Source organism: Cetorhinus maximus, chromosome 24 (genome assembly GCF_964194155.1).
Source record: "Cetorhinus maximus chromosome 24, sCetMax3.hap1.1, whole genome shotgun sequence".
NCBI classification, from domain to species: Eukaryota; Metazoa; Chordata; class Chondrichthyes; order Lamniformes; family Cetorhinidae; genus Cetorhinus; species Cetorhinus maximus.
Genome location: NC_135902.1, coordinates 35089781 through 35115778, shown reverse-complemented (window position 1 = coordinate 35115778; position 25998 = coordinate 35089781). Strand labels below are relative to the sequence as shown.

Sequence of the window (25998 nt, the reverse complement as noted above, 5' to 3'; positions counted from 1 at the left end):
AGTGGAAGATGCCTATTGTCCAAATATAGATGGAGCGTTTTCTTGTGAGATGGTTATAAAAAAAAGTCAGGAATTTCTGGATGCAATAAAGAACTGTTGCCTGATTCAATTGTGTTAGGGAGGGAACAAGAAAATCTGTATTCCACCTAGTGCTGATAGTCGGGCCATAGGGCAGAATCATCCCAGGTTTGCACTAAGTGCGGTAGCGGGCAGGAGAAAAGATGTTGAATCCGCCAGCCACAATGGCGGCTTTTCACGTTGTATCATCTGCCTCCCACCTCATTAATTATGTAGCCACAGGAAACACATCGTCTCGCTGGCGCCCACTGAATCGCCCGCCATGCCATTACCAGACCATTTCCTCTCTCCAGGTGCCATATCTAAACTGCAGCCGCACACGCAGCTCTCAATGTTTGCAGCCAAGGACTGCTCCAGTGAAGACTTGGCCCTGAAAGCCAAGCAAAGTTCAGTGATCCATCACTGGAATGCCTTTTGGAGGCCTGCCATGATGTCCTTCACCCCTGCTCTGGCCGCAGGAGATCCAGCAATCTCACCACTCCAGCTTGAGAGGCGGTGGCAGTGGTGGTCAGTGCCAATTCTGCACAGAAGAAGTTGGCCATCCATTGCAGAAAGAGGATGAATGATCTCATCTGTGCCATCTGGGTAAGGCAACCATCTCATCACTCTAAACTCTCACACTCACAAGGCCATTACACATTCACTGGCATCTCACTCACTGCCAGATCAAGGGACATCACCACTCACTCTCTCACACACACATCCTCACATCTCCATCTGGCCTCATCTCCTCTAGAGACTGCCTCCTCAGCCCTCATCATCTTGAGACCACTTGCACAGATCAACATGTTCCCCCACACACACCCTGGAATTCCCTTTCCCCAGTACAGCCCTCCCCCTGCAGCCTCTTCCCTTGCCTGAGGTCTCTTCTCCAGCTTCCCCAAACAAGCCTTAGCCCTGCAGCTGTTGAAAAGCCACTCCGCCTTATGGCTGGTCTGGTAGACAGAGACCTGCCCGTGAGCCCCCATAAAAGCAATGTGGTGCTGCCTGCAAAGCCTTGTGCTGATGACCACGAGTGCTGCCTGAAGCAAGGTAGGCCAACAAACCTCGAAGCCCTGAGCAAAGTGCAGCTCGCCAGGTGCACGTTGCTCATGTACAGTAGTGAAACACGTCAGCGTGATGCCGGATGATTCAGCATAGGGGATGATTCTAGCAGGCAGGGATTATAATTATGTGCAGATGCATTAAAATGACGTTCCTGACGTCCGGCGGCAGGAAACATGGCCTGCCATTGATAGATGGAGCGGACAATCGCAAACTGGTTTCACGAACTCATGAAACCTGTTTTTGGTCTTCCCGCCATATTGTCCTCTTGTGCCCGCCATGACACTTGACGCCAACGTGGACGGAAAATTCCTGCTTTAGAGTGAGATGAGATAAGGGAGCAACTGTGAATTATGGAATCAAAGGGTCCACAATGAGGAAAGGAAAAGAAAGATAATACCACCCAACCACTTTGGCAGCTAGTTATGCCACCTTCCATTTCTCTGCTGTCAGGCATTTGCTTCCTTATCCTTATCACAACTTATCTCTGCTCCTCTGCTTTCCTACTCACCTACTGTTTCCCTGCCTTGAATCTGTGTTGGATAAGTCCACAACTACCCTCTGTGCCTTTCTTAAAATTCTCTAAGTGGCCCATCAAAACACCTTAAGAGCAGCAACTCCAGCTACTGACCTTCTTGACCAGTGTGTAGGACCTAACCACACCAAATTCCTACCCATCCTGCTCACTATTCCATCTTTGTTCCCTTAGAATTTGCCAACAATTCAACATTCTTCACCCCTCTCTGCATTTCTGTCCAGAATGTCCATTCACTCGAGAACAAGGCCCTTGCCATCCGCAACTTAATTGCGAATGATTGCATGGCATCCTGACGTTGAATAAATGTTGGCTCATAGGCGGTGACAAGTTGTCCCTTACCGAAGCTTGGCAATACTTTCCACAACTCACCATCCAAATTGCCATGGTGCTGATGTTATCATTCTGGCACTGTCTTCCTTAACAACACATCCTTTTCCACACTCTTGGTTCTCTGTTAAAATCCTCATTTTTTACTAACCCAATAAGCTCAACACTTAGTTTCTCCCCATTAGATTCTACGGACAGAATTTTCCAGCCCCTCTCGCCAGGGGGATCTTCGGGTCCTGTAGATGTGAACGGAGAGTTCAATGGCTTCCCAGCCCTGCTGTGGGGGAACCCGCCGCGGGGCTAGAAAATTCCGGCCTACATCTTTTTCTTCCTCAGCCATTGCCCTGATTTCAATTTGCAACTCCGTTCTGTTTCCCTTCCTCCTCTGAATTTAATGCGTTTCTATCTTCCATTAAACCTCTTATCCATAAAAGCCCTCCAACCCATATTCATTACCTCGCCCTCAATCACACTGTCCATCACAGCCTCACCACTCCCACGGTCTTGTTCAGTGTCAAGGGCATCTCCCTTGAGTTTAAGGCATGCAGGTTCAACATACCTACACACAGCTGGCTTTGCCATTCATCACTAGAATGCTGCTTAGACCACATCAAGCTCTACCAAGTCTCAAACCTCTCTACCGAAACCACCCACTATTCTACGACTGTATCAATGCACATTCACAATTTGTCTCCAAGAACTGAGGGAAGATCTGTGCAATTTTTGCCACAGTTTTATGTTATGCAATGGTTAGGTATTACATCTGCCACTTAAGTTATGACAAGCCTGTACCCCAAAGCACTTTGAGTTATTACATGTCATAGGCCATTATTGAGGTCGTGTTTCTGTGTTGTTAGCTTTTTTGACACTATCATGTTTTTTAAATGGTTGGCCAGCTGTTGCCGTCTTTCTAGCTTGATATGTTTAGAACTGGAAGGTTTGACTACATCTTCTAATGGCAAGCTAACAACAGTTTTACATTCTTTTTAGCTTTGACAGCGAGCATGACGTGGATGTAGTATTCCAGTTCTTCCCTACTTTCAAATTGTCACTAAATAATTCTAAAGACAAAAAAAAAATGTTTCTGTTAATTTAAAAAGGAAAGGTTCATCACGAACATCTGAGCATTTCTAATGAAAGTTAAACACGAGCTTTTCAAATTAGGGTCATCAATGTTGAATTGGGAGAGGAGGATGATCAGGACCCATCATTGATAAACGAGTGGATTAGCAATTTTACATTTTAAATGACTACCTAAATGATGTGTTAATTACCTGAATGGCAGTCTTGTTTAACCTAGAGTGGAGGTGATTTATCAGGCTGGACAATACAACGAGATGCTGCTCTGTTATTTTTTGTGTCTGCACTTGGACGTGACAATACTTCAAATGTTTTTTGATGGAAATAGCATCGTCTCCACTAATGAGCATTTACTTTGATAGCTGACAGCTTAAAACAGGCTACAAATAACTAAATCCATTTGTAATGGTATCAAGCCAAGCAATAAGACAGAATTTCTGTCTTTTTCCTTACCTGATCGAACTGTGTAGTTCAAAGATTTCTGAACTTGTAATAACATAAGAAATAGGAGCTGGAATATGCCATTCTGTCCCTTGAACCTGTTTTGCCATTTAATATTTTCTATCTCATCCTCTACATCTTCCCACATTATCCATATATCTCCTGATTCCCTTAGTACCCAAAAATCTATCAATCTCTGACTTGAATATATTCCATGACTAAACATCCACCGCTCTCTGAGATAGAGAATCCAAAGGTACACAGCCCTTTGAGTGAAGTAATTTCTCCTCGTCTCAGTCCTAAATGACCAATACCTTATTCTGACACTGTGACTCCTGGTTCTAGACTCTCCGGCCAGGGGAAACATCCTTCCAGCACTCATCAAGCCCCTTAAGAATTTTATATGTTTCAGTGAGATCACCTCTCATTTTTCTAAACTGCAGGAATACAGGCCTAGTCTACTCGAACATTCTTCATTGGACAGCTCCTCAGCCCAGGAATCAGACTGGTGAAACTCCATTGCACTCCCTCTAAAGCAGGTATATCCTTCCTTCAGTAAGGAGACCAAAACTATATGTAGTACTCCAGGTGTGATCTCAGCAAGATCCTATGCAATTTTAATAAGACGATTTTACTCTTGTACCCCAATCTCTTTGGAATAGAGGTTAGCATACTATTTGCTTTCCGAATTGCTGGCTGTGCTCACCACAATTTGTTTTGGTTTTCTTTTCACACACTTTGTCCCCTTCCCTGTTCTCTCTTAAAGACATTGCATTGGCTCCTTCCTGAGGTAAGAGTTCTCAGCCAAATCCAGTACCTTGTCCAGTCATAGAGTTATACAGCACAGAAACAGGCACTTTGGTCCATCTTGTCCGCGCTGGCCATCAAGCACCTATCTATTCTAATCCCATTTTCCAGCACTTGGCCTGTAGCCCTGTATGCTGTGGCGTTTCAGGTGCTCATCTAAATACCTCTTAAATGTTGTGAGGGTTCCTGCCTCTACCACCCCCTCAGGCAGTGTGTTCCAGATTCCAACCACCCTCTGGGTGAAAGATTTCTTCCTCAAATCCCCTCTAAACCTCCTGCCCCTTACCTTAAATTTATGCCTCCTGGTTATTGACACCTACACTAAAGGGAAAAGGTTCTTCCTATCTACCCTATCTATGCCCCCCATAATTTTGTATACCTCTATCAGGTCCCCCCTCAGCCTTCTCTGCTCTAAGGAAAACAACCTTAGCCTATCTAGTCTCTCTTCATAGTTGAAATGCTCCAGTCCAGGCAACATCCTGGTGAATCTCCTCTGCATTTTCTTCAGTGCAATCACGCCCAAGTGGCCGTAATTCACATTTGAGCCTTGGTGGTGAGTGGTGATAAACTATTCAAATGTTGAGGGTATCTCAAACTTGCCCTCACCCACATAGTATTCCAACAATGGAGTAGGAAACCTTGCTTATTTTTCCTTGCCTTTACTAAGGACTCTGAGGCAAATGGCGATGTTCTTATTATCACTCGTTAAGATCAGCAAACCAACACAAAACAGGATTCAAATCTTGCCCCTGGCTGGAAAAGCCTGGCTCAGCTGATCATTGGATAAATCCTCAGAGTCATTGGCAAACATGCATCAAAACTTCGATCAAAGATTGAACAACAGAAATTCCATTTCAACTTTGTAGTCTGAATTTTCAAACACTCCAGCACGATGGTGGAATGTTATTTCTGGAAGGTTATCCTCATCTTTAGTTCCATTTTCCTGACATGCCCTTGGCCCCTGCAGAAGAGACAGAAACAAGTGAGAAATAAAAATGTCTCTTTGGGAGCATTATTTTTTGGGGAAATAAAAAATAAATTCCCTATTTTTTTTCATCTGCCTTTTTCTTCCAATCTGCCTGTTTGGATATGTTTATTTTCCTTGTCTGCCTCCCTCTGAACTGTTCAAGATACTTTTACGTGTGCAGGAAGTGCCTCCAGCTGCAGCTACTTGAGCTCCAAGTTTTGGAGCTTGAGCAGCAGCTGGGGACACTGAGATGCATTCGCAAGGCTGAAAGTTTCACAGATAGCACGTTTTTAAACGTAGTCACTCCACAGCTTACGGAAGTGCAGACAGAGAAGGAATGGGTGACCATCAGTCAGAAGAAAGGTGTCAGGCAGGTAGTCAGGAAATCCCAAGGGTGCATCTTGCTAAGAACCATCTCTGTGCTGGGAAACGGTAAGAGTGACGGTTCCTCTGGGGAGTGCATCCACGTTCATGGCACTGTGAGTGGCTCAGCTGCACGGGGGGAGGAAATGAGGGGAAGAGCAATAGTGGTAGGAGACTTGATAGTAAGGGGAACAGACAGGCGTTTCTGCAGCCGTAGACATGACTCCAGGATGCTAAGTTGCCTCCCTGGTGCCAGGGTCAAGGATGTAATTGAACGGCTGCAGGGCATTCTAAAGGTGGGGGGGGTGGGGGGTGGGGGGGGGGGGGGTGGGGGGGTGGTGCAAACAGACAGAGATCGTGGTACATATTGATACCAATGACATAGGTAGAAAGAGGGATGAGGTCCTGCAAGTAGAATTTAGGGAGCTAGGAAACAGATTAAAAAACACGACCTCAAAGGTAGTAATCTCTGGATTACTTCTGGTGCCACGTGCTAGTGAGAATAGAAATAGGAGGTTAGCCCAGATGAATGCGTGGCTGGAGAGATGGTGCAGGAGGGAGGGCTTTAGATTTCTGGGACATTGGGACTGTTTCTGGGGGTGGTGGGACCTGTACAAGGCGGACGGGTTGCACCTGAACCAGAATGGGACCAACATCCTTGCGGGGAGGTTTGTTAGTGCTCTTGGGGAGGGTTTAAACTAACTTGACAGGGGGATGGAATCCTGAGAGGAGGTTCAGCCGGGGGAGATGCACAGCCAAAATTAGAAGAGAGAGCAAGTGATTCTGGAAGGCGTAGAAATTATAGGCCAGTTAAAGCACAAGGGAGCTTGGCAAGGTTGAATGGTATTTATTTTAATGCAAGGAGCCTGACAAATAAGGCAGATGAGTTGAGGGCAAATTAACACATGGATGTATGATGTAGTTGCTGTCACAGAGACATGGTTGAGAGTGGGGCAGGATTGGCAGCTCAATATTCCAGGATATAGGGTCTTCAGGCAACAATTGATTACTTCAATCACTATTTCTAACAACTCTGTATCATATGATACTTGTGTGTGGATAGATGGAATTCCCATCCTAAAATTCTTAATAACAGTCCTCCTTTAAATCTGCAATGGCACTGTCAGGCCAGAATTTTCCAGCCCCGTTGGCATTGGGCATCATGGCGGGCGGTGGGGTGGGGGGATGGTGTACAATTCGATGTGAGGGGCAGAAATTGGTTTCACACTGGCATGAAAGCACAATGGGACCATCCAATGGCATCCGCCATGGGGGAATGTGAATCCCACTGGAGGCCGATGTGAACCCAATATGCCAGTAATGGGTTGCAAAGTAAGGCCTGACCAGAATCGTCCCCTCACGCCAGATTTTCTGTTATGATGACGGAAAAACATGCCAGTCCAGAATACGTCTGGACAACTGTGACATGCAGAAGTCGGGGCTTACCATTAGGCCTTTGCTCAGATCGCGGACATCTGAGGAGAAAAAGATGCTGGAGCCCTACAGCTACTATATGCTGGAGGAACACCATGCTGGGTGGATTCTCATGGACATGGCTCTGCCACGAAGCAGATGGGGGGCCTTGTGGGTTCTTCGGGTCTGCTTCGGAACACCACGGTCTTGGCTATGGGCTGCTACGGTTGATCGGCGACAGGGGGGAGGAGGAAGGTCTAGCTGTGAGTGGGAGAGGATGGTATACTTGGGTTGGGGGGAGGGGGCGGTGAGGTTGGGAGGGGGTAAGGAAAGAGTAAGGGTGGAGGAGGGAGTAAAGGGCGGAGGAGGGAGTAAAGGGTGGGGTGATGTCCAGGTGAACATGCAAGGGAGAGGTCGGTGGAGTCAATGACTGCCTCCTAGGGAGTGAACTGAGGGTGGGCGTGGGAGGAGGGGATGATGAGAGTGAGGGGGGCAGAGGGAGCCGGTAGGGTGGGAGGGTGAATGTGTGTTGGCAGTGGTAGAAGGGACGGCGAGGGTGGTTGGTGGGGAATCAGAGACAGACACAGACCCTGGGGGTTGAAGGAGGTCGGGGAGGACAATGTGGATGGGGGTGGGATTCTCAGGAAGGTAGGGAACATGCACGTTCACCCGGATATCCTGGAAAGAAAAGAGTTCTGACTGTTAGGTGACAGTGGGCAGTTGGAAGGTGATGCAGGGGGTTCGACAGTGATGGGGGAAAGGACATGGGTGACTGGGGGAGGGGAAATGTCAGGGCAGTTGACGATAAACTTGACAACTACATTTTGCAGAAGCTGAAAGTGAATGGAGCCTAGTGTTGGACAGGCACAGGTGCTGCATGGGAGTGCAGTCAGTGGGTGGGCGGAGATGCAGGTCAGCTCACATGGACAACTGAAAGAGAACCCCAGCAGGCAGCACTGAAAATGCTCAGGACAGTGAGATGAGTGTGATTGATGAAGGCTCCATGGGAGAGTGCTTGCACGAGGCTCTGAAAGGCCCTGCCACATACACTTCTCCCTACAGAATCACTCATGGTCCGGCTGCGTGCAGCTGAACTGCTAGTGGGGGGATGCGAAGCCTGTCAATGAAGCTGAAGGACGACATTACACATTGCTCAATGAAAGTGAATATATTTTCAGATTATAAAGTGACAAAACTACATGCAACCACGTGTGATCAGAACTTCTTAACATTTCTAGGCCTACCAGTTCTTCTAGGTGCTGCCTTGACATCCGCAGCAGGGGTAGGGACAGCCTGTGCAATGGTTGGCCCTCTTGCCTCTTCAGCTTGCATCCCCTGGATAGCCAAGGCCTTGAGGGCCCCGGCTTGCTTTGGTAGACCTCCTGTGGGCCAGCTGCTTCCTCTGCGGTGACAGAGGATGAGGTTGAGGAAGTCACAGGCAAAGGGGACAGACAGGGAGCGGACAGCCTCTGAGGTTCCTGAGTGGATGACCCAGGGGTGTCCAGCTGCCGCTCTTCCCCCCTCTGGGTGCTCAAGGGCCCTGGCCTGACACCTTGAGAGGAAGGACCACCTGGGGGGAGGTCGAGGTGTCCCATTTCCCTTTTGTGTTGCCACTGCAGGAACTCAGCCATGGCTACTGCGATGGAGTGCAGGTCTGCTTGCATCTCCTCATTCTGCTGGACTAGGGTCTCCATTGTGTCTGCCATCCTCCCCATGGAGACCTCCATGCGTGCACACATGGGCACCACTTAATCAGAGAACAGGTGGACACACTCCTCCGACTCTCATGCCACTCTGTTGAGGGCTTCCAGCAGCTCTGCGTGATGTTTCCCCTGCCTTCTGCTGACTCTCCACGATGAGTTGGAAGGCCAAATCCAGAGGCTTGTCATCTGACTTGAACCTCACAAATGCCTCTCCCCCAACAGTCATTTGAGTGCCAGGGAGCTCAGCTGAACCTGTCTCCTTCTGCTGCGGAAACGTGTCCATGCGGTGACCACCAGATTGTGAACCCGAACCTGCTCTAGATTTAGGTCCCACCGAGGTGTGTGTCTCTGGTGGAGGCTGTGTGTAAGCGCGGTGACAGGCCTTCCAGGCTGCTTATTTCCAGCTCTTCAATGGAGGAGGTGTCCTCTTGGCTGGATGAAGACCTGGATGGAGCTGAAGGACTGTCTGGCTGAGGGTGTTGGTCGCTTGGCAGAGCTCCCTGTGAACCAAAGTAGAGATAATCAGTGCATGGCAGCAGAGTCAAAAGCAGGAGAGAGAGCACTCACACCACATTCCGGCACAGACCCTCTCTCAAGAGCTGTCTCAAGGACTTGTTGAACTCAGCCAAATTCGGTAACAACTTGCCTACTTGGTTCACCATCCCTAAGAGTCTTTTGAAGCTCAGTTATGTTCCAGGGTTTCAGAAATTCTCTTGTAACTTTTATTTTTTTGGCGATCAACTGTGATTCCAGTGGCTTGTACTATATGACCTCGGAATTTAATCATGCGTTTAGCAATCTCAAATTCTTCATTCACTGTTAGTCCTGAATCCTGTAATGTTCTCGGGACTGCTCTGACTTGGCAATCATGCTCGTCTCTCATGGAACCATGTATGAGTATATCGTCCATATGACACATTACACCTTCCATGCCTTCTGATGTGTTGGACATGGTTGGAAAATTTCTGGACTGGATGCAATTCCAAAGGGCAATCTAGTGAAACAACATCTACCAAAGAGCATTATAAATGTGGTCATCAATCTGGATTCTATGTCCAGAGACAACTTCCAAAATCCACTGTTCACATCCAATTTGGTAAATAAAATGCTCTTGGCTAGTTTTGCTAGGCTCTCATCCACTGAGGCTATCCGGTGGATCTCATGTTCCACTGTTTTGTTTAGCTGAGGTAAATCCACGCAAATCCTTATAGAACCATTTGGCTTTGGGGCCATAATCATTCCTGAACACCATTTTGTTGACATGGTTACCAGTGAGATAACCCCTTGTTGCTACATCTTTTCTATTTCAACCTTGACTTTGTGCAAGAGTGGGTGAGGTACTTTACTTGCGGTGGAGAGGCAAATTGGTTTAGCATCAGCTCATAAGGTAATGTGGTACTCGGTCTTTAAGTTTCCCAGCCCCGTAAACAATTTTGGGAATTCTTATCAGAATGTGGCGCTGTAATTCTCGTCAACAACTTTGTCCACCTTGCAGATTAATTTCAGTTTTAGGAATGCCTTTCTGCCATTTTAAATGGCAGTTGGTCTGCTTTTCCCCGTTTTGGTGGGCTTTGGCATGCTTTCCATTTTATGGCCTACGAATTGAAATGGTCTCGCTCGATCTTCTCCATGGGTCCCCTTCTTCCCTGCGAACAAACATCCAATTCTGTATTCCAGGTTCCATTTGTCTCGCGATCTGCACTGCTTTCACCAGTGTTAAAACCACCCTTGTCTGTCAGAGATTTCAATGTCAATGTGATTGCTTTGTCTAACACTCCTGCAATGATCCTGTCGTGAATCAGCTTGTCTTCTCAAATACCATAAGTGCAGTTCCCTGCCAGGCTATAGAGATCTTTTTTGTAATACATAATTTACAGGATGTGGGTGTCGCTGGCTAGACCAGAATTTATTGCCCATCCCTAATTGCCCTTGAGAAGGTGGTGGTGAGCTGCCCACAATGCTGTTAGGGAGGGAGTTCCAAAATTTTGACCAAGCGACAGTGAAGGATTGGCAATATATTTCCAAGTAAGGATGGTGAGTTGCTTGGAGGGGAGCTTCCAAGAGGCAGTGTTCCCATGTGTTTGCTGCCCTTATCCTTCTAGATGGTAACGGTCATAGATTTGGAAAGTGCCATCTAAGGAGCCTTGGTGAGTTTCTGCGGTGCACCTTGTAGATGGTACACACTGCTGCCACTTTTCGGTGGTGGAGGGAGTGAATGTTTGTGGAAGGGGTGCCAATCAAGTGGGATGCTTTCCTGAATGGCACCAAGCTTCTTGAGTGTTTTGAAGCTTCACTTACTCAGGCAAGTGGAGAGTATTCCACACACTCCTGACTTGCATCTTGTAGATGGTGGACAGGCTTTGGAGAGTCACGGGGTGAGTTACTCTCCACAGAATTCCTAGCCTCTGACCTGCTCCTGTAGCCACCATATTTATATGGCTGGTCCAATTCAGTTTCTGGTCAATGGTAACCCCCAGAACGTTGGTAGTGACGGATTCAGTGATGATAATGCCATTGAATGTTAAGGGGCAATGGTTGGATTCTCTCTTTTTGGACATGGTCATTGCCTGATCCTTGTGTGGCGTGAATGTTACTTGCCACTTGTCAGCTCAAGCCTGAATATTGTCCAGGTCTTGCTGCATTTGGACATGGACTGCTTCAGTATCTGAGGAGTCGTGAATGGTGCTGAACATTGTGCAATTATTAGATAACGCCCCCACTTCTGACCTTATGATGAAAGGAAGGTCATTGATGAAGCAGCTGAAGATGATTGGGCCTAGGACACTACCCTGAGGAACTCCTGCAGTTGATGTCCTGGAACTGAAATGATTGACCTCCAACAACCACAACCATCTTCCTTTGTGCTAGGTATGGCTCTAACCAGCGGAGAGTTTCCCCCCTGATTCCCATTGACTCCAGTTTTGGTAAGGCTCCTTGATGCCACATTCGGTCAAACGCTGCCTTGATGTCGAGGGTTGTTACTCGCCTGGCCTTTATTTTCATCTGTTAAATTTAGCCCTCTCAATTATTAAGTTCCGAGGGACAATGAAATAAGAGTCAGAAGCTTGCATGACTTCTTCATAAGGAGCTGAAGTCCCATCAACCTGCTGCCTGGTCTTTTTATGTAATTCTGAAGCAGTTCCGTACCTTGTAAACCTTTTTCTCCAGTTGTCAAGCTCCTGGGCCTGCTGTAGGTCTACTGCACTCTGAAATGGCTCTGGGAGTGGTAGGGTGAATTCTATGCTTCTGCTGAGCCCTGGAATTTGATCCTGCTTCTCCGATGCTGCTTGTTGCTTTGGGCCTGCGCTCACTGCTGTCTGGTCTCCAGGTCTGTGTCACAGCTTGCCTCTGCTGTTCTCCTTTTGTTCTGGCGTCTTGGTGAGCCTTGGAATTTTTTTTCTTTTCGTCCTTCCTCCAAGATTCTCTTTCTTTGCCAACTCTGTAGCTTCTGATGAAGAGTCATACGGACTTGAAACGTTAACTCTGTCTTCCTTTCCACAGATGCTGTCAGACCTGCTGAGTTTTTCCAGCAATTTTTGTTTTTGTTTCCGATTTCTGCATCCGCAGTATTTTGCTTTTATATTACTGTAGCTTCTTATGTTCTTTGCTGGGTCTTTAAATCACTGCCACATTCTTTTTTTGTGTGGTAAGGATTTAGACAGGGTTTGGGGATTGTTTAGTCTCCCAAAAGTATGTTGCTTGAGTCCATAGTCTTTTTAACCAGAACTATTTGTTTACAGCAAGCATTTACACATTTGGACCTCCACACGAGGTAAGAGCTTTCTGCTCTCTTCACAATCTCCCTTCCATGTGATCTAACATTATTATTACATCAGCAGTATGTATGCTTCTGCTATTAACCATTTACTCTGCATTTTCAATTAACTGCCTTGCACCATTCTCCACTGAATCTGTGCCTGCAGTACAGGAGTTGCCAAATCACCTTCTCCTTCATGTGTGACAGATTCCATTTGAAACATTACCGGTGGAACCTCACACGATCATTTCATATCTCCGGGCCAAATTATGACTAGATGACACAGAACCTGGGAGTATTGTGGGCTGTGAGGAAGGTGGTGATAGACTTCAAGAGGACATGAACAGGCTGGAGGAATGGGCAGACGTCATGCAGATGAAATTTGGTGCAGAGGGGTGTGGGGCGTTGCATTTTGGTGCAAGGAACGAGGGGTGTAAAATGAAAAATGTGGTTCTAGTTGGGGGTGCAGGAGTGAAGAGAAGTCTGTGGGTGTGCATGTGAGCGCTCTGGTCCCTGAGGGTGTCAGGACAGGTTGAGAGAGCAGTTGATGTGGCGTGTGGGATCCAGGGCTTTATAGAAGAGGCAAAGAGTACAAAAGCAAGGAAGTTACGGTGAAATAAAAGCAAAATGCTGCGGATGCTGGAAATCTGAAATAAAAACAGAAAGTGCTGTAAATACTCAACATTTTTGGCACACCTGGAGGGAGAAACAGAGTTAACGTTTTGGGTCAAATATGAGTCTTCTTCAGAACCTTTATGGTGAACCTTTGTGAAACATTAGTTCAGCCTTAGCTATAGTGTTGTGTTCAGTTCTGTGTACCACACTTTGGAAAGGATGTGAAAGTATTAGAGATTGTGCAGAAAAAATTTGTGAGAGTGGTTCCAAGGAGAAGGGACTTCAGTTGCATGGATGGGTTGGTGAAGCTGGGCTGTTCTCCTTCGGGAAGAGTAGGAGAGGAGATTTGATAGAGACATTAAAAATCGTGAGGAGTCTGGGCAGAGTAGATGGAGCAAAATTGTTCCCATTGACAAAGGGTTGAGAACCAGAAGACATTGATTTAAGGTGAATGGCTAAGGAACCAAAAGCGATATGAGGAAAATCTTTTTCACATAGCAAGTGGTTGGATCTGGAATGCACTGCCTGAGAGCGTGGCAGATTCAATCATGGCTTTCAGAATGGAATTGGATAATTATCTGAAGAGAAAAAAATTGCAGGGCTACAGGGAACAGGCTGAGTCATGGAATTAGCTGAGTTGCTCTTGAAGAAAACCAGCTGAGTGACCTCCTTCTGTGCTATTACCATTCTATGAATCAATTTGTTCATCCCATTTTTTAGGGAAATTAAATTTTGTTGGACTTTAAAAAGAACTCAAATTGTAAGATTTGCAAAAGATAACTGAATTAATAGAATGACTTGTCCTAAAAAAAAATTCTGAAGTGGAAACTATTATTTGAGATTATCTATATTCTTGTTTCCACCTTGTATTCTCATTTATTTTTGATGATATGTTCATATGAAGTGATTTGTATTTCAGAAAGGCATTTGGAGAATTTATTCTAAGCACATTCATTGTTGCAACTACAGGTTGGTCATAAACCAGTGGTAAAAGCTAGGATATGTCTTGTGAATTTGATTTTCTCTCTTCCTCTTCTGAAAAAACAGACTCTTGCTGGGTTCACAAGCATTGACAGCCTTAAGTACTGAGTCCAGTTTATCATTTTCCACCAGTGAAGCTCGACTTGGAGAGCTGGCAGGGTAGTTAACCTGTGAGAGCATCGTAACCCAGCCTGTATCTATCCGTTTTTGATAACTTCCCAACCCTCCCCAGACTGATGTCCTGGGTAGGATAGCTAATTTAGAGCAGACCGAGGATTGAACTTGTCACCATGCAGTCTTTGTGGCTTAATTTGACACCACATTTATCTTAATTCGGAATTTGTGGATCTTTTATTTCAAATAAACCTAAAGAATGTACTTTACACTAGAATGCCAGTTTTGAATCGCTAGAAAATGTCTAGAAATATATTCATTGTGAACTAAAAACCACAAATAGTGTTGTAAAATCTGCATTTCATTTTAATCTTTTCAGTGACTAAAAGACATTTTCAACTTTGGGGCCAGCAGTCAACCTGTCAGGGTGTTACCTGCCTGAAGTTTGTGTTGCCTGCTCAGAATTGTCAAGAAATGCCCATGTGTCAGCCTGTTGGCCATGTCAGGAGCTGTGGTAAGGTCCTTTGGTGACCTGCACAACAAGAATCACATTTTTAGAATTTATCTTTATTACTCTCCATTTTTTGTTTCCTATGCTTTAGGCTACTGTCATAAGTGAGCCTCAGCTTTCACTTGTATTAATATCTGGGTAAAGTTTATAAAATGCCAAGTTAATGATGAGAGAATCTTTTTTCAGATTATTCTAACTACTCTTTCTATCCTATGCCTTCAGGGTTCTTCCTTGACTACCTCTCCTTTGAAGATTCCAGGTAGACTTACTTCAAAAGTTACAGATCAGCCCCCTTTAAAGACCCCAGATAGAATTAGACTAACTGCCTGTTAAATTCAAAAAGTGCTTCCAATCAAACAGACAAAATGTTCATCTTTGGGTTGTATGCGTTTGCTCTGTCCCTGGACATTTGATTTCAGGCAAACCTTTTAATGATTGCAACAAAAAGAGCTGGAACATGCTTCTGTGAGTGAAGCCGGCTTTTAATCCTTCTGCTTTGTCACAGAATCACATCAACAAGAAAGAAATTGGATTCTGTCTGCAAATAAACTGTATCCTCAATTAATATTTGTAGAAAATGCTACAGCAACAATATCTGGAACCCATTTTTTCTGATATTCAGTTGGTTGCTCTGGAGTTTGATTGTAAAGCTTTAACACAATGGGAAGCTATAAAGGCCTCACACAGATGTTAGCAGCTGTGAAGTTCATCAAGATTATAGATGAAGATTGTTTCTTTTTAGAACGCATTATCCCAGATTATTCCAGCTCACATATTTCCGATCACCATCATGGCTGAATGCTAACTCCCCAAACCTTTGAAACTGTCTCTGCTCATCTTGAGATCAAGGAAAGGTTTGAGCAATACCCCCAGAAAAACAAACAGAAAATCCTGCTCAGTAATTGTTTTTAGATACCTCTCTATTTTATGCCTCCATAAGATTTCATTTCAGACTTTGAAAGTATTAGAGTTCATCTTTAACATTTTATATATGAGGTGAATTTATTACACAAATAATGAGCAATCATCTATAGTTAGATAGTTATAATAGACAGGCTGTAATTCCTCCAGTGGACAAAACAATAAAAACAATCATAGCTTTTAGGAAGGAAAGAACTTGCATTTATATACCACCTCTCACATCCTCAATACATCCTAAAACACTTCATCAAAAAATGAAGCACTTTTTGAACTGCAGTTACGGTAATGTAGGGAAATGAAGTAGCCTGTGTGCACACACAAAGGTCAAGCAATGAACTAGTAACCATACAATTTGGGGACAATTATAACCCACTTGCCAAATGGGAAACCCACCAGATCAGATGAAACATTGATGTTACGCCTTGCCCATTGAGGCCAATTTTACCCTTCCCTGCTAGTTAAGACACTGATGGAATTTCAGTGCAATGTTGGTTTTACACCCTGCCCAATTTTACTCTTCATTGAAATTGACAAGTAATATTGGATTGTGCTTAAAATCAGCATTTCACCTAACCCAGTGGGTTTCTCACCTGCTGAGTTAGGTTAACATTGCCTCCTTTGTTTTAGTGATGTTAGTTGACAGATAAATGTTGGCATGGACACTGGGAGAAAATGACTTTTCAATACAAACCGTATTTTTTTTAAAGTCTTTCAGGAACCCAAACCTACCTCTTCTGAGGAGTTTACTGAAGCAAGCAAGGTGCATAAATTGACAATAACTGATCAATCTCTGTACAATGGCAAAGCCTGAAAGTGGCAGTCACCACAACACAACGTAGGCTGGATCTTGCTGGAAAAATAACGCATGTTAATGATGCATGTTGTTATCACTGTGCCAGCAAATTCAGGGGATTAAGAGATACGGCATGAGTTCCAAATTTCCAGACTCGCTGGTTGATTTACACTGGTCTGCCATTTGCTTTGCATGAATGGCAATTTGCCTTTAGCATCCTCATCATTTTTGAGAACTTGCTGGATTTGCACATTAATTGGCCATTGAATTCTTCACAGAAAGTGAAGTTTGGTAATTAAGAGCATAAGTACCTTTTTAACACTGCCACTGCATTAATCACAATCAACCCCTCTAGCCCAGAATGGGAATAGTTTGAAGTGTTTAATCTCATTCCTGCAGATAGTCAATTGTTGTCAGAGATCTTAAAAACATCAAATTTTAATTGTTTTTATTATTTTCCTTTCTGTCTCTTTTTTCTCTCGCCCTTAATCCAATCTTTCGCTTGCTTTATTTCTCTTACCATACCTGATTGGATTCTGATTCACACTATTTCCTTCTCTGCCATTTCTCTGGTTCTTTCCCAATCCTTAAACCTCATTAGTTAAGGAGATGCATTGTTGGCCACTCACTAAGATTCCGGTTGCTCTGTTTCCCTAGCCACATCATTATCAGTTTGCAAATCCAGCAAGTTATGGCACAGAAATGTTTTGAGCTGAGAGGTGCAGAAATAAAGCCTAATTAACGGGACATGACACTAGATGCCCCACTCCAGCAAGGTCCAGCCTATAGTTTTGGAAACCAGAGGTGCCTGGGAAAAAACCAAGATGTATTTCCCTATACAAAATACAAACCATGTCCCTTGATTAGCTGCACAATAAATTATGTCCATCAACAGGAAAACTAAAGCTTTAAAAATAAACCTTGGACACTCCCATTTTGTGTTAGAAATTTGGTTGCACAACAGGGCAAGCCAATTATCATCACAATTTTCAGTCAGAAGAGGCATTGCTGATGGAATTTCTCTAGCATTCTTGTTTTGCTGGTGCACAGTCCAAATCTCGCTGTAGTACAGGAGTGTGGTGACAACAACTGCTCTGTACGCTAGGAGTTTTTTTGACTTGCGGAGGTCTTTGTTGTCAAACACTCAATGCCGTAGTTGTAGAAGGCTGAGCTGGTGCAGTGGATCTGGTGTTGGATCCCTTCATCAATGGTAGACTTTTGAGAGAGGTAGCCATCAAGGTATGGGAAGTGTTCAACATATTCCAGAGTCTCTCCTTCAACATATATTGGAGATGGACTATTTGGCTGACCAGGTGTGGGTTGATATGGGTTTTGCTTTGGCAACATTCAAGAACAGGCCAAGTTTCTTGTGCGCAGAATTGAAGAGACCGAGAGTGGCTTGCAAATCTGGTGCAGAGTGGGCAACAACAATGCAGTCATCTGCAAACTGTAAATCCTATATGTCCATGGTGGCCAGTTTAGTTTTGGCACAAAGACGATTGAGATTGAGGAGTTTCCATCTACTTGGTATTTAATATTCAGACCAGAGGGCAGTTGATCTTTGATGAGGTGAATAAATAGCCATTGTCTGGTAGACTTTAAATAGTATGGGGACTATCACACAGCCTTGCTTGATATTGGCCTGGATTTTGAAGGCATCTGTTTCAGATCTCCCACTCAAGACAGTTGCAGTCATATCATCATGAAGCAGTTGCAGGATTGAGATTGAATGCTGGATTACAGTGCTGCTGGCCATCCAACTGGCATTAGATTTGGGTGGAAGTCTCACCTTAAGCCAATTAACTGTTCCCATCTGTGGGAGCAGCCAGCAGTCCCCCCGCCACCCCCCGCCTCCAACTTTTTTCTGGGGAGGGTCAGGACCATGACGCCCCATAAAATCCAGCCCTAAATGTCTAATGTTTTGGTGTGGATGTAGTTGCTTCCACGCTGCACGTTAGTCTAATGATGACTATGTTCTTTGGCCTGTAGGCAAGACCACCCTGATGAAAACGATTTTCTTTTCATATCAGCCTGCCAAGATAGGGCTTGGGGTTTGGCTTTATGACCTTTTTTTTTATTACAAATGACGCTGAAGTAGAAAGCTGAACAGAACTCAAACACCTGTCTCTAGAAATCATATTGTGTTCTAAGGAGGTGCTTTTACATTACAAATGGAAGTACAGCAGCAAGTTTGAATGAATTATTTTATTTTGGTCCCACTAACTCTAATAATTAAATCAGCCAGCAATGGTCAGCTCCTCGTCTTGGCTTCACGTGTAATGTTCAATTGTCCAAAAGGCAAGGCTGGATCCCATTAGTATTGACTTATTACTTCAGCACCATCTTGTGCCTGCATGTGGATTTGCATCATGGTGGGAGGTCAGTCTCTGACCCACGTCATCAGAATTGTACAAAATATTTCTCGAGCATTACAACTGTGTTACTCATATATGACATTATAGACAATATTTTACAATGCATTTCTGTTCAGACATGAATATAATTAATAGAAAGGCATTTTTGATTCTGCAGGTTGCATTTCTAGTTCCATTTTAACAATATTAGATAGTAGCTGTATTAAATTAAATCATTCAATGATATGCAAAACTCTAACTTATCTCAACTACTATAATAACTCCTAAAACCCCTAATTAATCTGGCTTCCAATTACGCCCCATTAAGGCAACAGTAAAAAAAATAGATTTTAAACAGATTCCAGCAAGTTACAACAATACCTTGGACAGCAGAATTCAAAGTGGCTTTTCCCAGTTTCGGTTTCTATAGATAGCAGCTTAACGCACAAATACTGGAGGCTTCTCAAACTTCTGGTAGATCTTACAATGCCTTCCCTGACACATAGCCTCATTCCCCTTTATACATGTTTCTCCCTTTTAATGTGTAAATTCCATTGTCCATATATCTTTGGAACTTTACCTTTCTCATAATATAAACCTTTTCATGTTGTCACTATATTGTTAATAACCCATGAGAAAAATAAACGCATTCTTCAGCTTGCTTGTCTGGCTGTTTATAAACAGACTGAGATCCCTTTGAAACCCAAATCCTCCTTCATCTATCTACAAATGCAAATTCCCTTTACACTTTACATGCTAAGACCCCAACCATGTTTACTCATTAACATAGTAAAGACACTTCTACACCTTACTTCTTTTGATAACTTCAACCTGCAGTCTGCTTTGCTACAAGATGTAATTAAATCACACAGACAGAACAACACAACCCCTCATAAACCTACTTTACACTAAACCAGAAAAATATTATGAAAAGTATTATACCCTCATCACACAGACCATGGAGCACATTAAATCAACCTGTCCAGGAAGAACTGTTGTGGGAGACACCTCATCGTTCCACTCGGCAACTTGAAGCCAGATGACTCAATGTAGCTCTTTATAATTGCTAAAACCTGTGTGACATATCACATTATATAATGCACAACAAATATGGCATATTCAATATTAAACTATACCATTCCAATGTTATTGTAGCATTCAAAAACAAAGATCCTACAGGTTGCACTACTATACACACAAACAGTGGTATTGCTGTATAACTAAAAATGTTGTGCTTTGTAAATAACTAGCAATAAGTAGTACCTTCATTTGCCGCATATTACTTAATCAAAAAAATTAATTTTGATCATTTTGACGGCAGAGTGCAGATCCTGCTTGACGTGGACTGATATAATTTGATGTTTTGTGGGTCTTACTGTTTTATCTCCAGGTAATGCCAGGTGATAGTCATGGTGCTCCAAATCTCTCTGGCTGAACGAGGTTAATATTATATTATGGTGCCACCATTGAGTTTATCATTGGTATCTTTCTGCTTTTTAGGCCCCTTTCACTGGGGGTTGGATGGAGACTTGAAACATTTCCATAAATTAAAATATAGAAAACTGGCAAAATTATTCCATAGATTCAAAGATTCTGACCACTCAAAAACAGCCCTGAATATAGGTATTCTGCCCAGCAAAGATAGGGAGTTAGATGGAAGGTACAGGAGGAGATAACCTCAATGTAACTTAAACTGCAAATATATTGACATTCTGTTGCCAGGAAAGATCCTAAATTACACAGAAAATACAGTTTGTAGCAGTAATAAAAACAGAAAATCATACCTCTGGAGAGAAAATCAACGTTAACGTTTCAGGTCAATGACCTTTCGTCAGATCTGGGGACTTTGTAGCAATGGTGGATTTAATAGTACCTGAAGGGGAATGTGACCCATTGGTTTTATTTTCACAATTTTGTGTAACTCTGGCTGTCAAGCCAAAAATATTTTATCCTGGAAGGATTAAAGATATTTTAAATAGGAAAATAAAAACAGTTGTGGATGTTTCAACTGTACACGGGGGTGGATTTTGCAGGGGATGGATTACCTGCCCCACCCCCAAAAAATCCACTGGCATGGTGCCACCCAGAAAGCCGGTTGCCCCGCAGCGATAATATACTGGGAACAGCCTTGATTGGATCAGAGTGAAACTTCTGCTCTCATCTGGGAGGAAGTCCCACCCTAGAGAGCTGCTGGCCAATCTAATGGGCTGGCAGCACTGTGCCCCAGCAGCACCAGAATCGAGTAGAGACTGGGACTTGGGATAAAGGAAGGGTACAATCTTGGTGGAGGGTGCCCCCAATGGGCACAGGGGACTTATTGTTTTGCAAGTTGCTGGAAATATAAGCTGATACTGGTGCAGTGAGGACATCAGGGCATCTGGGACCTTAGTGAAGGATGGAACCAACAGCTTACCTCCTTAATTAATTAGATTTAAGGATTGAGAAAGAAACAAAGAAATGACGGAAAAGGAAATAGGGTGAATTAGAGCCAAACCAGGTCCTCCTAGCAAATTGCAGCGCAAAATTAAGTTGAAGGGCGAAGGGGACTAGTCCACCTAAAAGACATGCCATGAGCAGCCTCAATCCAGCAAATTCTGGGCCATTATCACAGCAATAATTTCAAGCCCATATTGTTCTTTTGACCCTATGAATAGGTTTACTTCCTGTTTTTGAACTAAACATCATTATATCCTGCAATCGTTTGGGGGATAAAAATTACAGGGCATAAAAATCTGACTTGCAAGGTGCTGAATTTTGTACTCGCTAATGAACATGCTTGGCTATCTCCAGCCTGGAGTTTTCTGTCCATTATATTGTCATTAAATAATTCTAACATCCCACAAACAGACCAATTGTCGAAACCACACATCACAATTATAATAATATTGTAGTAAAACCCATAAATGTAGATATCAGTGTAATATATCAATGTAATCTTTTGTATTGAAATAAAAGTCCAATTTCATTCTTTCGTTTCCAAACTCTGACAGGCTCACAGGTATAGTGTGGATAATGTTCAGTTAATGTATCGTCCTTAATTCAAAAAAGAAATCGTAACTAGTCATTAAGGAAATAAGCCTGCACATACGATAAAAATTGATGTTGTCTCATGAAATTTCTTTGAGGAAAATAATAAGTTTCAAAATCTGCATTTTAGCAGTTTATTTTTATTTATGAATCTTTTGTGGACAAACACTGAATAAATATACTTTAAATTGGAGCTCTTGGAAACCATCAATGAATTTCTTCTGCCCCAAGTTAACTAACAACAGTGTCATCTAATCAGTCCTGACCAGCTTCAATTCTGTCCTCCAACTGATCAAATTTTTTTAACAGCATTCAGTGCCACCCTCTAACTGACCTAATTAGTGGATGTTGATAAAATCCAATCTCTGTAAAAAGAAAAGCAATACATTTAATTGAAATGCTGTCAGTTTAAAACACTGGCACTTGGCGTGCACAATGTTCTTGGTCATTCAGTATGGGTGTGAGATAGATTATAAACTGATAGGGCAGAATTTTTCAGTCAGCGTGTGGGGGCGGGCCCAGCACACCAATGTGTAAAATGACATGCGCTGACGTCAGGTGTGCATCCCGATGTCATCGCGCAGTCCCGTGATATTTCATTCGGCGGGTGCACGCCGGAGTTGACTGCGTGCCTGCCAAAATGTAAATGGCCAGTAAGGCCATTAACAAAGCGATTATTGGAATTGTTAACACTGCCCGTCCAACCTTAAGGTTGGCGGGCAGGGAAAAAGCCCAAGTGGCCCTCACGTTTTTTAGGAAACCTCATCCATGAGTGGAATGAGGTTTCCTAAAGCTTTTATTAAATAAATTTTAAAAATTTCATAAATATAAAAACATGTCACAACTCATGTGACACAGGCACATGAGGGGACATGTTTTAATAGATTTTTAAACCTTTTATTTAATCATTTTAATATTGATTCAATCTCCCTGAGGCAGCTCCGTGCCTTGGAGATTGAAGTGCTCTTTCGTGCGCATGCGCAAAAGAGCGCTGGCCCCGCCTCTCCCTCCTTCCCCCGCCCGCAGGGGTAGCGCTGAGCTACCAGTCACATCTTACGCTGGGCAGCCTTAATTGGCCCGCCCGTGTAAAATGGCGGTGCGGAGCTGATTGTGGGCGGCGATTGGCTTTGCGCCTGCCCACTCCCGCCAAGCCCGCCTGCTACATGAAAAATTCTGCCCGTAATGTGATGATTTGGCTGAGTTTGAGAGGAGAACAATTGAGTGAATCTAGTACAGACATTGAGGTATATTCAGCAGTGGTGGTGAAAATGTCATAGAATACTCTAAACAACATATCATGAACTACACTTGAGTAAAAGTACGTTAAAAGATAGTATACATTCCAAACCTGTGAATCGGTGGTACCACCTACCACTTTGACACCATTTTCAAAGTAAGCTGAGAGTTCAGCGTTAGACTGCAATCGGGGAAAATAGAGCTCTGTGTCTTTTCACTGACCTCCAGCTGCTGGTAAAACTTTTATTGTTATATAACACCTTATGGAAAGCTTTTTTTGACACAAGAAATATAAAGGTGGTCAAGCACGCTAACTTGATTCTTGTAAAACTTCTTGTAAAAAAAAAAGATTTCAAACACTGGACAGATTGCAGCTTGCAATGCTGACACAGTGGCTGGAATTTTTCTCAGACCCTTGGAATCAAAGGCCGAGGCAAGGGAGGGTGTGAAAGTTGCAAAAAGAAGCATTGAGCCAACTCCCGATATTTTCCTACTTCCACGCACTTTTGCTGGGGGTGGCATTGGGCGCTGATGACAATCTGCTGACAGCAGTGGGAAGCCAATGATGGTGGTTGAGTAGGGGATTAAGCTGAATATTCCAGTAACATTCCTTTTTTTTTCCCCCTGGAGCCAGTCACGACCCCTGCAGTTTGCATGACATAGGTTAAAGGAGTTGAGTGCACAAAGGGAGAACCCAGTGACTTGAGCATGAGTAGATCACAAAAATAGGAAGCCTGCGCTCAAGGGAATGCAGAGGCCTGCCATTGCGGTAGAATGTCAGGCAGCCCGCTGCCATTGAGCTTGCTGTGGTTTAATGGATTCATTGAGACCCCTTCCTCCTCACCTCCCTCTGGTAATGATGCTCCCGCTTGCACTCCAGTCACTGTGGCTGCACTCCCAACCTCACATGCCAGCTCCTGATTTGCCCTCCCACTTCACCTGTCCACCTGCCATCCCTAATTGGAAATGGTCCAAATGCTCAAAAAATTTAAAATGGAGAAAATTCTGGCCAGTGAAACCACCTTCTTTAATCTGGCTGCAGTTTTGCTGTTCATCTTGCATATTTATCACATAAACCGCAATTTTCGGAGACATCAGAGTTGGGATGTAATGGCACAAAAAGTGAAGTTTCTTTTATCTTTTTCATTGAAAGTGAACAAAATGGACCCATTAAGGTGAATTGAGTTCTAGTTATACTGCAGATTGACATTTGAACTGAGACCTTCTGAAAAGGAACCTCAACAATGTACCACCAGAGCATCTGGCTTCCTCACCTCAGGCATTTGTGAGCTATTTAAAACAACACAATAAATTCAAGATTTGTTACAATGAGGTTTCATTTTTAAAGGATGAGGAGCCATGAATAGTATCAATTTATTCAATGTGAGATTCCCCACATGCTGTTGATTTAGATTGCCAGCTGGCAAACTGGGTGAGTCGGATAGAGGACACAAAGGAAAAATTCTGAAACTGGGCAGCCTGCCATGGTTTGATCAAGTCATTAGGAGGAAAAGAGTGCTGCATGCTGGCACTGATTCAGCAACTGTGCCCATGCAGATTGAAATATTTCAAATTTTTTAAAAAGAGCATTAATGTAAAAAAAAAACATCCACATGATCCCCACCTGATTAATTTTGTTCTTACTTTTAGATATCTGATCCCATCATTGGATCGATCCCATGCTGGCTTTTACCGTTGCATAGTGAGGAATCGGGTCGGAGCACTGATGCAGAGGAGGACAGAAGTCCAGGTGGCATGTAAGTTGGCCCAGAGTGCTGAATGAAACTAATGTGTGCCATTGGGGCAGCTGCTGAATGTGCCCTTGGTAGATGATATAACATCAGCTGATGAAAAGCCCAATTCGCATACATGAAAATATCTTATCCTAGTTCAACTTGTTTGCTGCTGCTCGTGTGCTAGGGAGTGAGAAGTGGTGACAGTGACTGAGAGAACCTGATGCTGATGCTCTAAACCGGAACATAACAACTTTGCACGGAGCCATTCTGCTTATGTTAACAGAGATCTAAATTAAAAATAAATATGCAGAGAATGAACAAAATAAAGGTAATAACTGTTTTGGGGGTTCTTTTACATTCTCAACTAAGGCTATCACCAATCTAGTGCTTTCCTGATGCTCATCAAAGAGTTATATTTAGAATCCTCCTGCCCTTAATTTCACTTTCTGCACATATGGCTCCCATTCTTGTTTCACACTGGAAAAGCCTTGGGGGAATTTCTATTCCCAAAATGCCCCATTTTGCAGTAACCCAAAAGCAAAATTGGGTTGACTAACAAATAAAAGCTGTGTTGGAAACATAGTTGATGTGGAAAGCATTTAGAATATTTTTTGCAGCAACTGAGGAGCTCAGTTGAGTCGGTTGTGAGACAAATTGAGCTGACATCCACTTTTTATTGTGAATTCCTGTCAATCACAGATGCAGGACTAAGCAGCAGAAAGGGAATGTCAGCACAACTTAAAAACAATGCACGCACGGGTATTTAATATTCTCAATCTCAGCTCAAAAAATGTCAATGTCACCTAATCTGAGTGATTTGCAATGCTATTTTATTGCATAAACACAGTTGATGCCAAATTTAAGCATGAATGGTATTCCACAACCTGGAGCTGCCTGACCTATGCAGGGGAAAAAAAAATCGAATAGGCAGAATTATCTGGAGAGGGTAGTTCCAGATTGACTCCTAACCTGCTACAAATGGCCAGATCCTACTGAATTGAACAAGAGACCCCTGGGATGCGGCAGCAGTATTGATATTGTCATGCTCAATAGAGGCATGTTCTATCCATAACTTTTAAAACATGAACTGTAACCTGTCTCTTTATGGGGTATGTGGAACATTCCTTGCTCCAGTCCTACTCCGGCCCCTCCCACAACTCTTTCTCCGGTACATCGATGATTGCTTCGGTGC

The 25998-nt window shown here is 43.6% G+C and overlaps 1 protein-coding gene across 1 annotated transcript in view; it reads left to right on the top strand.

Moving 5' to 3' along the window:
• The window catches only part of sdk2b (sidekick cell adhesion molecule 2b), a 981988-nt gene that overhangs the window by 546897 nt on the left and 409093 nt on the right, over positions 1 to 25998 (top strand). The window contains exon 3 of the mRNA XM_078571006.1: positions 24721 to 24827. Within this exon, the coding sequence (XP_078427132.1) occupies positions 24721 to 24827 (107 nt within the window). The remainder of the gene's footprint in view (positions 1 to 24720; positions 24828 to 25998) is intronic.